Below are 14,525 nucleotides of genomic sequence, written 5' to 3'. Positions count from 1 at the left end.
GAGAGAGAACTTTTAAGATCTCCCAACTTCATTTGAACCGGTCCTAGCCTAAAGTATGGCAACACAAAATCTTGTGGCCTCTGGCCTTCCTTGACTGATGCCATGGATACGCTGATTGATAGCTTGGCCTATGCAGGCAATGGATGCTATCATATAAATGCAACTAAAATATGAGATGGGTGCCCTCATTTGATGCAATACATAGGCAGTTCTTTGCAGCCCCTCATTCCCTCAGAAGACATGCGGGAACAAGCGGAATAGCATCCAAACAAAATTGCTGAACCTAAGATAGTTGAAACATCATAGATCCACAAACCTTTCCAATCTCAGCAAGTCTTTCCGGTAGAGAAATGCATGAATTACTCATGGCTATGCTTTCCATGCAATCTGAAGCATCCTTATCAAGCTCACCATTGCTGATCAGTCCTTCGGATTCCTCATGCTGAACGCTTCTGCTGACTTGGTCAACAGATTCCGAAAAATGGGTTCTCTGTAATTGTGATTCCGAAATTCCCTTCCTGTTCCTGCTTAAAAACTTGGAAAAGCCGCTTACAGCAGAGGTCTTGGCAACCTTGGGGAAAGAAATGGATTTGAAATAATCTTTCCCTATAGACCCAACCTCATATAATCTCTTGGAAGAAGGCGCCCACAAACTGCGCCTCTGTAACAAACCTTCTCTTTCTCTAGAAATGGGATTGAATTTAAGCGCAAGTTCTATGGCCATGTCCAATCGCTTATGGTCATGAAGATTAACAACATCCCGTGGGCTCTCAATCAGGGGGTGCCTGCCTTGAAGCAGCCTAATGCCTCTGAGGATTGAAACAGGAGAACCAGGTTCGAATCTCTCCACATAAATAAACTATCCTAGCTGGAGCTTATTGTTGAGCACCAGCTCGTGTTCCTCTGCAAGAGAAAGATATGTTGCATGGGTCGAATCTGAAACTTTAACATAGAATCCATGTTTGGGCCACAGATCGTTTGCTTCTAAATCCACCGGAACAATATCAACAACCTGCAGGAGCAAGGAACGGAATTCACCTGCCGCCTTAACACTGCTGTTCATATGCTCTATGAGCCGCAGAAGCATTCCGCCCTTCAAATTCGCCATGTTCTTTCAATTCAAGCTCTTGAATCCAACCTCCCACCTTGTGTTATCAACAGGAATAGAGCCCAATTCAGCTCTTTGTAATTTGATATGACATTAGATTGCCTGTGTCAATTCCCGAGCCTTAATATAATTGAGCAGGAGTATGTACTAATTCTATGGAATTGGATTTCCCGAAAGGCTTTGCGTGACGGCAAGGGATCTTGTTCAGTATTCGTTTTGTTTCGGTGGTGACCCACGCGCTCTTTCTGGAATGCACACAGATTCAAGTTTGAAGATGGGCAGGTGTCGTATGACCAGAATATACTTTTTCGTCCAAACACTTTAGGTATTCCTTCTCAGACTGAACAAGGAATCGTATGACCATAATATGCTTTTTCGTCCAAACTATTGATGTCTGCACATACTTTAAGTAGAAGCGCCCATTCAAGCTATATAATCTGCCTTATGCACACTCCCAGACTATCAACATTCATACTGAACACAGCATTGTCTTGCTTAATGCTGGACAACATTCCCCGCAAACCATCTGTCTGTCAGCACATTCACGGGCCCTCAAATGTTAATCAAATGTCCGTCCTACACCTATCGGCAACAGTAACCCGATATCGGGTTCAAAATGACTTCCACCAATCAAGTGTTGCTCTCGATAACTTCAGGAAATATTATCAAGAGTGCTGAGCGGAAATGGACACATGCATCGTGTAAACTCTGCTACAAACACCAAAGGCGACTCTTGGCATCAATGAATTCCTCCATGCATACTCACAGCTTGGGCAAAATGATTGTTTTGTGTGTCACGCACCAATTCAACTATGAATCGATGCCCAGATTCTACTGTGCTTGGCACTTCACCAATATGGATCACCAAATATTATAATGACTTTCCCACAGGCACTTGAGATTGAGCCCTCGACAAACAAGGCAAATAAGGACTTCGAATGCCAAAATCAATATAATCGGTCAAAGTAATTAAATTCCATTATTTCTGAAACCTCATAGGTAGGTAGGGAACCTGCTCTGATACCATGTTGTAGTTCTTTCATATTGCAATCGTATATTATTACACCCTTAAATGAGATCACATATCTCATAAAATATATATGCAAGAGGTGCCCCTTTGACCAAGGGACACCACTCTTATTAATTAATATAATTATATTAATATAATATAATGTTAAATATAATATCAATATATTATTATATTATCAATAATTATAAGTATAATTATATTATCAATCACAATATAATCGCAACCTTTGTGTTATGAAGGCCTGTGGATTCCGACCACAGCTACAATAAAATCAACACTCCCTCTTAGCTAGGAAGGAATCCTACTTGACATCTTCTGGTTCGTCCTCTCGACGCTATCTTCAACACCTTCAACACTAATGTCCAGTCATTTACCAATTGGACACTGAAATTCATTCATATAAACCTCATGAATTTTAATGGCGTTATATCAGTCATTCATTAAGTAACGAAATCTACACCATTTAAAGTAACAGAATATGAATGATGATCCCACATAACATCCAACTTTTAATCCCATTTTCGAATGATCGTTTAATTGAACACCCTCACAATACTTTACAAGCATTTCAGATTTCAGCACTTTTTTAAATTGTAAATTAAGTCCAGCCATTGGTTTCGATACAAGGGAGAAGTGAGAAAAAATAAATGAACTAGTAAGCAATTATCATTCTTTATCAAAATCTCCAAGAGGAAATAGAAACATTATATTAAATTCTAGGGTCTTCTCCATTTCTTGCATTGCACTGACTTGGACCATCATACATCATATTTTCTTCTAATCAAAGCACAAGGTACTCTCCTCTCCCCTGGGCTCACGAAGCTGAGTAGTATTTTTTTGGATAAAGGTTAAAATAGTATATTACGGAAAAAGGGGAGTAACACAATTATGTCAATAGACATGTAAAATAGATGTTTAATACTTGCCAGGAAGAAAGTATCTTCCAACTAAAAATAACTAAACACTTGCATGCATACCAAATAGAGAGTTTGATAGATTTACATATGGGAAGGTGAATGTTTCTTGGTGGAAGTAGGTCTGGAATAGGTTTGCAAGGCCCATGTGTAATTTTTTCTTGTGGCTAGTTGTGCAAAATAGGTCTCTCACTTGGGAGTATCTTCGAAAAACAGGAATTTTAAGGGGCCTTTTGTATATAAACAAGAATGAGGAGAGTACATCTCTTATTTTATTTTAGTGTTCTTTCACTAAGAAAATTTAGAATTTTTGGTGGGAGAGCTTGGAAGTATGCTTGTGTTCATGCTAGTTCTCTGATTAAGTTCTGGAATAGTCTTTAAAGACCCCCAACTAAGACTTATTTTCTCAGTATAGTTTGGGATATTGGCTCCTCTTTTATTATATGGCAGTTGTGGTTAGAAAGAAATTGTTGTACACCTTAATTTTTTGGATTTAAAAAAAAAAATGGTTAGAAAGGTAATTTAGAGCTATAAATCATTGTGGTTTTAAATTACCATAAAAATGTGCAAATGTAATGGAGAGCACACTCAACATTTAGTTATTTTTTATATTTTGAATAAAACATGTCTTTGGATGTTGACATGCAAGTCGAACCCTTTGGATTGGATGCCCAAGACAAATTCAACCCTAATAGTTGGTCTGATTTCCAAAGAAAAATGACGTGAGTATGTTATAACATGCTCACATTATAATGGACGTAGACGACCCATTTATTTTGCTTTTATGACTCAAAATACAAGCGCATTATAGTGCACTCACGTTATATGCTATTTGGACCCAAAAAAAGTTTGGCCCTTTTTTGACCTCCCATCTTTGTGCACACCCCGGCCCCCCCCCCCCTTTAGTTAAATCAAACTTAACTCAATTTAAACTAATTTAACATTCCACAAAATAATTATTATTATATTATTTTTAAACATTATTTTTTGTTTACCTTATATGAGATGTACAATCATAACAACCCCAAGTTTACGTATGCAACTACAACTTTAGTATATAAAAAATATTATAAGAAACTAATCCTAAATCAACTAACACAAAACTAACATTGCTTAGTTAGTAAGGTGACTTCATTAAAAAAAGAGAGCTTAATTTCTAACATCCCCTCCTAATATTTATATTACAAAAAATTAAACAAACAACAAAACATATTGACCAAAAACTCATACATATTCTTTAGAAGCTTCCTTTGAAAATAGTTCTTGGACCAAGTTAGAATTCCATTAAGTTGCCTTGTAAGTTGCATAAAAGTATAGCTCTTGAGCTGAATTCCCAGGCCCCTAGATTTTGCTCTCAAACTTCCAAATTATAAGACAACCCTTCATGTTGAGTTACAACTTCATTTAGTTGTCTTGTGACCCTCAAAGGGATAAAATTCTCAAGATTATAGACTCCTAAACCATTCGAATAAAAATCAATGATGAGTTTCATCTAAACTAATTATCTTCTTGTCTTCAAGAAATAAGCTTCTTAATATGTGAATTCTTCATCATTTTCACTAAGTGATAAAATATATAAATGAAAAAGATTGGTGCTTCTCATATAAGATCATCTTTGAGCAAGAAGCTAGCTTGAGATGAAGAAATTTCCCTAGCCTCCAATGCCTCTAGCCTCCTCTTTTCCATCTTTACGCTATTGCACAAAATATAACATGTGAGTCTTAAAAGATCTTATCATAAATAACAAGAATACAAACACTATATATATTCATATTTAAATATACAAAAAAATAACAATAAATATTGATTACAACTAATAATACACCTATTTACAAAATAATAAAAAATAAACTAACCTTATTACTTCAAACAATCTTAGAGACTTTGATTACATAGGAAAAAAATCTATAAGAATTACCCACATGACATTTTAACATCTTATTTGAATGCTTGAATTATTTTCTTCTAAGTTTTTTTGAACAATCGTTTTTTCTTGCTATTGCTTGATGATGGATCATAGAGTTTCTGATTTCTGGATACCTCATGCAAGTTTCTGATTTCTTGCAATGCATACCATTTGCACAGTTGACTTTCACCTGAGCCTAGTAGAATTATTCCTTTTAGATGAGGAGGAACTGGCGATGATGCACCACCTTTAAAATGTGAATGCCTCAAAAGTTTTCCATTTTTCCTTAATTACACTCATGTAGATAACTTTTATATTATTGATTCAAATAGCAGCCAACATGATGTTCCACACAAATCTAAGTGCTGCCAGCACTGACACGTTAGTGATCCTAATCAAAGTGCAAATAGTCCTGAAGTGCTACAAGGGGATATTAGACACAACATGGTGCGGCTAGCATTAGGATATCAGACAAAAATCTTAGTGCTGCTAATGCTAATATGTTAGTGCTCATAAATTAAAGCACAATTGGAGCAAACACACAGCAGACAAAACCAAACCAAATCAGCCATTAACAATGCAGAAAGTAAGGTGAAGGAAAAAAATAATTTAACAGGCCATCCCTTTCATATACTCTCTTCAATATTTTCTCCAAAATCACAAGTTACGCTTGTTGGCTCTGAAACATGTAATTCCATAAATTCTAAAGACAAACTCTAAAATACAAGGCTAAGGAGTGCCAACAAGGGGTAAAGGGTCAAACTTAATGATCAGACAGTGACTTGAATGGACTAATGCTTGTGAGTGGGTAAACTCACTTTCATCTTTAGGATTTGTAAAACCAAATGGATTGTTCCCTGAGGTCTTAAGAAATGGACAATTTAAGAGAAATAAACAGTTAGGCTCAAGAACTTAAAGCAGCCATATCCAAAATGCTACAAACCTCAAGATTTGTCACCAAAAGTCTTTGTCAGCATTGACTACCTACAGGCCTATAGGGCCTTCAATAAGCAGATGATAACTCTTGCACATGCATCATAGTGATGCTAGATTTGATTCCTTATGAATGACTCCATTTAACCTTGCATGCACATGTACAAGAGGAGAAAACATGCTAGCATGATTCTCATTGTATATTTCAGTTTTCGGTTGCTTAGGATGAAACACGAGTTGCAATACTGAATCATAAAAGCATGGCGAAACCTAACAACTACTCCTATAGCTAACAAGAGAGATTATGAAATTTAAAAGATGTTTGGCCTTTCACCAATCGGACCAGTGCCTACTCCCTTGTTTAGCAGAGTCACAACTTGCAAGGAATATGAGAACATACAAATCGATACTGTCCCACATGCAACATAAGAAGAACATCGCAAAAGAGTTTGTAATGCATTAGAATGCTGTTACCCATTCATCTAATCATGTTACAATCATATTGAGAGATGTGGCAAGTGAGATATTGTAACTAGGTTCAAAACCGCTGTTGAGATACTACAGCCTGTCATGGAGACATTAATTTGTAGGCAAAATCTTACAAGACTACCTCTTCCCTTGATTTATAAATATGCTTAATCACTTATAGAGTTGGACATGTATCATTTGATACCCTAAAATTTGCAATAAACAAGTGTTCATAAACAAGTGTTCAATGACTAAACACAAATGCAATAAACAAGTGTTCATATATAACATTCTATATCATCCTAATGGCCTTGAGAGCATGAGGGAACTTCAAATGCGTCTCCAATCATCATCAAGTCGCCCATTTGGTCAGGAGATCAATGTCGTTAAGAGACAAAATCTGCTTGCAATCTCACATCATCAACATCACAAAAGTATAACGAATAGATCTCCATCAAACAAAGGACAAACAACAGTCTTCTCTTCAACAAACTTACCATCTTGCAATCAATGCAAGGCAATCACCAAGGCATAAGAGACTTGACCACAACCCAACCACCAGACCATGTTAACTTCTCGAGCCTACCACCATCAGTGCATTAAAAACACAACCACTCGTGTAGCTTGCTTGCAAAGCATTCTTGTGTTGATTTTTATAGTTTGAAATCACATGGGCATTTGAAAATGAACACATTGTCAACAAATATGCCATAGGCTAGAACACAACCATCCTCGCCACATCTCGCCACCAAGCACACACGAACAAGGACAATGGTGCTGGTTTAAGCTATCAGAAATGTTGCCACTAACACACCACCAGCAGGGGAATGTCACATATAGTTGGTTAAATCCATGAAAAAAGTATAAATGACCAAAGCAATAGCTGTAGCCATCACAGAAGAAACCAAGTACAAACAACCCTGATCACTATACACTTGCAAGAAAGCAAACTACAAGGTGGCCATCGTGGATGATGAGCAAATCGCAAGGCAACATGGGGCACCACAACACCATATGGAGTACTTCAACAATAGGGATGCAAGCAAAGAGCAAAATAGTTCACCATGTAGTTCCACAACTCTAGGGATGTAAGCAAAGAGCAAAATAGTTCACTAGGCTGTACCGCAAGTGAAAGATAATACATTTGCAAAGGTTGTGGTATGCAAGCACAGCAAATGTGGGCTGCAGAAGACACTTTGGTAGATAACAAAACATCACAGCATACACAAAAGCTCCAGATTTAATCATAAAATTGGGCGTATGCCAACAATTCTCTCCATGCTGGATGAAAAAATTCATAACTGAAAATCGGTAGAATTCCCATCTTGTCATTTTATGAACTAAAGTGCTCTGATACCATTATTTTGCTCCAAACAAGAGTCTGTTGTTATGATTGGAAACATTTTGTACCTTAAATATTAAATTACAAATTCTAGGATGAACTATAGAATTTTGAATATGGAAATTTGCCACTATATTTGCTCATGTAAATGCTGAATTGAAGAAAACTTTCAAACTATCTAGATTATGTCTCAATGCTAGAAAACATTGCATTAATCACACCATAGTTAAAACTTCAAATGAGGGAGCATACATAGAGAATTACACCTTCAAAGTAATTTTTCATTCATTTGAAAAACTTACAAGGCAACCTCCACAACTGATACAACCCACAGCTGCACAGAAATCAACATGTATTATGCTGTTCTGGTATGTTACAACTTAAGTTTCTTGGTCCTTCGAAAAACTTCTGTATTGTTACATTCTTCTGTGTTACTCCTAACTTTTTACTAATTCAGCTAAAAGTCTAATCTTCTAAAAATTAGCTTTAGTTACAAAAAGCATCCTTATCACTTATAAGGATGGAATAGAAGATAGAAGTCTAATAACTAATGCATATCTACACTTTATTAGATTTATGTAGCTAAAACAAAGATTTTCACTTTAGTAATTTAAAGTGAAATGCAAAATAGACTAACTTGAACCACTTGAATTTTTTCCTGCATGTTCACACTAAACCTGTGCAGAAGTTCCTATCTCAGCTAAAAATTCAACACAAATTTGAATCAAGAAAATCTCAAGTAGCCTTAGCCTGGAGCATGAAGACTGAAACCAAAAACTGGTGGAGTTTATTTTTCGTTCTTTCCTAGAACTGAGTCAGGAGTTCTCTAAAGCATACTCAAACAATTTGAAGAAGATGGTGTAGCACAAGAATGACTGAAATCACAAAATAGAACTTCACTACCTTCAGAGCTAATAATTTAGAATTTAGAACATCACATAAGACACAGGAAACTTTTTTGAGAAGGTATGGGTGCCAACTCAGGAGCAATCTAAGAGCAGTATGGTTACAACTTACAGATAATATGCTTTTTAATTTAATCTTTACTCTTTGTCTCCTTAAGGATGTTTGAAACAAAATACCTCTGGATCTCTTCTGCAATTTCCTTGATCGATTCTTGCAAATTTGTTGTCTGTGGATAGTTGTCATTATTTTGATAGACATGTTTGAAAGCGACTTAAAATTTCTCTGTTGATAAGTCATATTTACTTGAAGATGTGGACGTTCTGGTAATTGGTATAAGAACGGGGATGCCATAAAAAATATGATACATGTATACATAAATAGGGTTAGCTAAAAATTGTGGACAGTAATGGGGACAGTAATGGGAATGGGGATGTGGTCTGCATTCATACTGGACTTTCCTGATAACTATATAGTAGGTCTTGCTGTGAAGTTTCTACTTTTGTCTCTTAATACACTGCTTCTCAGAAAAATCTGTTGGTTTCTCCAAGTTTTGGGGATTGGGGAATGCAGGGATGGGTTTTGAGGACAGAAAAATAGTTACTGGATTTTGAGTATAGTGGGGCACAACGATTAAAAATAAATTTAATTAATATTTGAATTTTCAAGATACAAATAGATAAAGAATATGTAAAATAACAGCAACAAACCAGAAGAAGCTGAAGTTACAAAAATTACAAGAATTCATTGATTTAATAATCCATTTGATAGACTAACAATCATATACATGCCCAAAAATGAAATTTTGCATCATGCATAGTATGACAGTACATAGAAACATTGAGCAACAAATTCAGAAATTGGAGTCATCATTGGATTGATATTTGGAATCTGCTCCTCTTCCTCTTACTCTCTTTTAGTGAATATAAAACAGCAATATGCATGGGTTTTAAATTTATTTGGGTTGGAGGGCCTTGGCGGCCCCCCCTTAGGATTTTGTTTGTTTTAGGATGTTTTAATTTTTTTGCTGGTTTTTATGCATTTGATGTGGGGGATGCCCTAAAGTATTGGGTATGGCCAAGGGACGTTGGGATGTTTAGGGAAGGGATGCTAGGTAGTTACTAAAAGGACCAAAAAAAAGTGGGGCATCTCTCTTTTTAGTAGATGTCTCAGGTACATCTCCAAAACTTTCAAAAAGGGTATGGGGAGGGGACATCCGCTCCAAGTCTCCAAGTACCTGGGACGTCCAGATCTTCAGGATGCCACTCAGATTGAGGGGATGCATCCCCATGGAACACTAGAAAAATCAGTTCTCCAAGTGCATGATTTGAAAGGGTTTACTTTTGTTTAGAAGAATTTTGATAACTGATGTAACCAATCCCATCTCTTGTAACAAACTTGCTTTGTTGGCTGCCACAACAATTTTGTTTCTACTTTCTAAACATTTTCCAATGAGTTCCGTCTAACTTTTGTTAAATTCAAGTATAAAATGCCTTTTATATTCTGTTTTCTCCAAGTGCATGATTTGAAAGGGTTTACTTTTGTTTAGAGGAATTTTGATAACTGATGTAACCAATCCCATCTCTTGTAACAAACTTGCTTTGGTGGCTGCCACAACAATTTTGTTTCTACTTTCTAAACATTTTCCAATGAGTTCTGTCTAACTTTTGTTAAATTCAAGTATAAAATGCCTTTTATATTCTGTTTCAGAAATATATTGGATATATAATTGTAAATTTCATAGAATGCACGTTACATAAATGCCATTGCGGCAACTTATTGCATCTATTCAGCATCAATATTAATATTCTTAATTCGATGATATGTCTGGTATATCCAAAACTAGGCTTAATAATATAACTAGTCATATTCAAAGACTAGGCTTAATTACTGAATTAAATAACATAGAAACAGTAAATACATTTTTTTATAGTTAAAATCAGGGATCTTCTAGAAAAGAAATCGCAATCAGCAGTCTATATACAAAAGGCAGATAATGGAAAGGAGTCCTTTTTATTGCAAAAATACAAGTATAATAACTTAAAAAAATCAACTAGTGTCTGTTTGATTCAGATTGACATGAAAACAGAAACCTGACAGACAATGAATCCTCAGATTCTCCAAAATCCTGTCTAATAACAAACAAAAATAAGCTGCTTATCTAATAACTGACAAATGTCACATCTAGAACATAAAAACTAGATAACTATTAAGAGCTGGAACCGAAGAGATACGTATTATTAGAGAGTAGAGACAATAAAGGTCAGAAATAGTATAATGATCAGCAATATTAACGAGAAGTTTGATACACAAAGTTTTAACATTAATAACTTAATAGTTATGAATTGTAATAAAATGCAATAGGTTATAATATTACTAGCTAAATGTTCTGCAGTTATTTTATAGTTTTTCTTGCCATTCCTTTGTTTTCAATATTTTTTTTGTTTTTCAAATTATATAGATATTCATGTCTCAAAATTAATGCTGGAATTTGGTTTAACTCTTTTTCACAATTGATCTTTCTTTTTCCCAATTTTTGTTGTTGGTAATTTGGAACATTTGACATAAAAATTGGTAATAAATAGGTAGAAAATTCTGACATGCAAATATAAGAGGTGAGGAATTAAACTCGGGTGTGGACTTTCAAAGGAAGCGACGTGAGTTGGGGAGTTGGTTAAAAATAATGGTAATTTGCAGAAACTTATTTAAACCATTAGAAATGGTATGGAAAACATTTGGAAACTCATTAAAAAATGGTATTGGAAAATTTTGAAAGGAGCTTTGGCACTGGAAATCACAGTTGGAAAACTTGGACTTGGCAGTCAAATTTTTGACTTTGACTTGGGACTTGGTAAAAAAGAATATAATTATACAAAAATTTTAAAAAACAGAAATTGATGCATTTAGAGAACACATAAGTCTATTCCTGGCTTTAACAATCTAAACATTCTCACACGCTCCCTCAGGAAACATATGAAATGGCCTGGCAGGTGTCTCTGAGTATTGCATGCTTTTTCTACATTTGAAGTGGAAGGGAAGTAGGAGTATCCGTAGAGATAACACAAGAGTAGAGAAATATTGGGAGTGCTGAGTTACAACTCGCTATTATATGCAAGAAAAGAGGCCTTGACATTATAGACCTTATTTCATATGGGCAAAATGAGCGAGGGTGGTGAAAAAGGAGAATACATACATGGTTGACAAGATTTGCAGAAAATATAGAAAGAAAGATATTTTTGTTTCTCTACCTCAGGCAAGTTGGTGCTCGAGACTGACAAGTTGAGCTTGGAACTTGGCAAGTTCTAGCAGAAAAAGTTGCAGACAAACTGTGTGCAGTTGCCCAGACTTGACCAGCAAGTCTTGAGTGAGTCGCTTGTTTCCTTTCCGACTTACAAAGTTTGCATGATTTTTCATCCATTTTGGAAACTCTCTGAAACTTTTGAACAACAGCTGAAAACATTTGAAAGAATGCAACCCCTCTTATACAGTTTTCTGAATTTTCTGGATTCTCAGTATTCTACCCAACCTGAGAAATGACAGCAAGGAATCCTCTACAAAATACTTCTCAGACTGGTATATGGTTTTGGAAATTCAGAGGATCCTTCCCTCCACAAAGAAATGCGTATAAAAATTCCATACAACACAGAAATCCACCAGTTTGTTCTGTCATATATGTACCAATTGAAGCCCACATAAAAAATGCAAAAATATAAATTATAGATAACGAAACAAATTCTACCATAATATCAATGCTGTATGTCATAAAATAAAAGGACAGTAACGTAAGATTGCTGATAATTTATCAAAAACACTGCTGATAAAAAATGGTTTCAGGTCCCTTCAAAATCTGTTTACCCCTTAAATCAAAAACACTGCTGATAATTGATAATTCAAAGTATTAAGTCATGACATGATATATTACATGAGTTTGTTTATATCTGTTAAAAAGAAGAAAACATTCAATATTGATTCTCAAATTCAAGAATCATGTGAACCTGATCAAGATTCATATTTTTGGTTTTTATTATGTTTGTTGTACCTGATCTGCACTATTATTTATTATTCTTTAATAATGGCAGTCGGTTATCCAGTATAATAGAATAAACTGGGAGCTTACTGGACAGGTACTGGTACAAGTACCAGAACTGTTACTAGAATGGGTGCTGAGTCCTCTAAGGTAGACCCAGTAAAGTCATGCCCACTTGTACAACCTGAAGAGTACAATGCAGATATATCATAATCAAACACCTCGAATATGATCTGTAGGAGTACTAAATGCATGTAGGATGATTTTAATTGTTTGGACCAAAATTGTTTAATATCTGCTAAATTGAGCTTTGATTGTCAACATGATCTTTTATTTCATTCTTGTATTCCTTTGCCACTGGTTTCAAATTGTTGTTATTTAGAACTTCTGTTCAATTGTGGTGGGACTTGTGAAATTGATGATAGCTTAGAAGTTAGAAATGAGAAATCAGTATAAGAATATGCTATACTTGGTGAGTCTAGATTCTCGTGCAATCATCATCAATGAGCTTCAGACATCTTTGATTGTCAACATGATCTTTTATTTCATTCTTGTATTCCGTTGCCACTGTTTTCAAATTGTTGTTATTTAGAACTTCTGAGACTTTAATAGTGGTAGGACTTGTGAAATTGATGATAGTTTAGAAACGAGCAATCAGTATAAGGTATATGCTATACTTGGTGAGTCTAGATTCTCATGCAATCATCATCAATGAAATTTAGACATCTTTGTTTATGCCCGTGGTTGACTTCTCCTGAACATTTCAGGTTCTGGACCGAGGTGAAAAGATTGAACTTCTTGTTGATAAAACAGAAGGGTTACAGTTTCAGGTATATTCATAACTAAGTACCATATACTGAGAACTGATGTTTTTAATCATATGAAAGGTTCATTTGTTATAATATCATAGTTTCTCTTCCATTCCCAAGGTGCATTTATTATAATATCATAGCTTCTCGTTCATTCCTTCCACCCTATTTTGAGCCACTTTTTAGATTGTGATGGCTTTCTACTCGTTTTTCTATAACGCCTCTTTGTTGCTTGTGTGTCCTTTCATTATTCAGGCTGATATTATTTATGCATAAATTTCCATCAATGCCTCTGTTGTTAATGTTACTTTTCTTGCATTAGGCTGATACTTTTCAACGGCAAGGCAGACAGCTCCGACGAAAGATGTGGCTCCAAAATCTTAAGTTTAAGTTGATTATTGTGGGCATAGTCTTTGTCATTTTAATGATAATATGGCTTTCAGTTTGCAAGGGATTTACATGCCGTTGATAACATAACCTTTTATGTGCGCACATGGATAGCTATTCAAAATGTGTTTGAATAGAAGTTGTATATAAACATTCCAAGGAAAAGAATGTGATGTGTGTATGAAACACTGAATTGTTAGGGCACTGTTAAATAACTGTTATAATAGATAGAAGACCCTGGTTTGTTGTTCTTGAACATTTCTGATCAAATTATTTCATTATTATATGTTTGAAGTTTTCTTGTTTGTGGTGCACAAACCTTTTTATCTGTTGTTCTCTATTTATTATGTAATGTCCCCTACTAGGTCTAGCCTTGTTTTTCCCATAATTAATCCATCTCAACATACTTATGACTTAAACTAAATTGATTAGGAGACAAACTATCTTAAATATCGCATTTTCCAACTTCTTAGATACCGATAGTCATAACAGAGAAACATAATCTTCTTTCTAATATTGAAATAATAATTCAATTTGGTTTATAATCTTATATTTACTTGTTCATTCAAATTACTATTTGTATTTATTTTCAGATAATATTATAATATACATTTTACTACAAAGCAGTTCTTATAAAGTATTATAATAATTATAATCATTATATTATATTATTTTCTATAATTATATTATTATTCAAC

At 34.9% G+C, this 14,525-nt stretch overlaps 1 protein-coding gene across 4 annotated transcripts in view; it reads left to right on the top strand.

Moving 5' to 3' along the window:
- The window catches only part of LOC131068324 (vesicle-associated membrane protein 727), an 81,342-nt gene extending 67,221 nt beyond the window's left edge, over nt 1–14,121 (top strand). For all 4 annotated transcript variants that reach the window (XM_058003504.2, XM_059213898.1, XM_058003511.2 and 1 more), the window contains 2 exons: nt 13,399–13,461; nt 13,763–14,121. In XM_058003504.2, coding sequence (XP_057859487.2) covers nt 13,399–13,461; nt 13,763–13,909 — 210 coding nt within the window. In that variant the 3' untranslated portion in view covers nt 13,910–14,121. The remainder of the gene's footprint in view (nt 1–13,398; nt 13,462–13,762) is intronic.
- Nucleotides 14,122–14,525: the final 404 nt, after the last annotated feature.

The sequence above is a fragment of the Cryptomeria japonica genome, chromosome 11, assembly GCF_030272615.1.
Source record: "Cryptomeria japonica chromosome 11, Sugi_1.0, whole genome shotgun sequence".
In the NCBI taxonomy this organism is placed as follows: domain Eukaryota; kingdom Viridiplantae; phylum Streptophyta; class Pinopsida; order Cupressales; family Cupressaceae; genus Cryptomeria; species Cryptomeria japonica.
The sequence above is the reverse complement of the archived record's forward strand: the minus strand, read 5'-3'. Positions and strand labels throughout refer to the sequence as shown.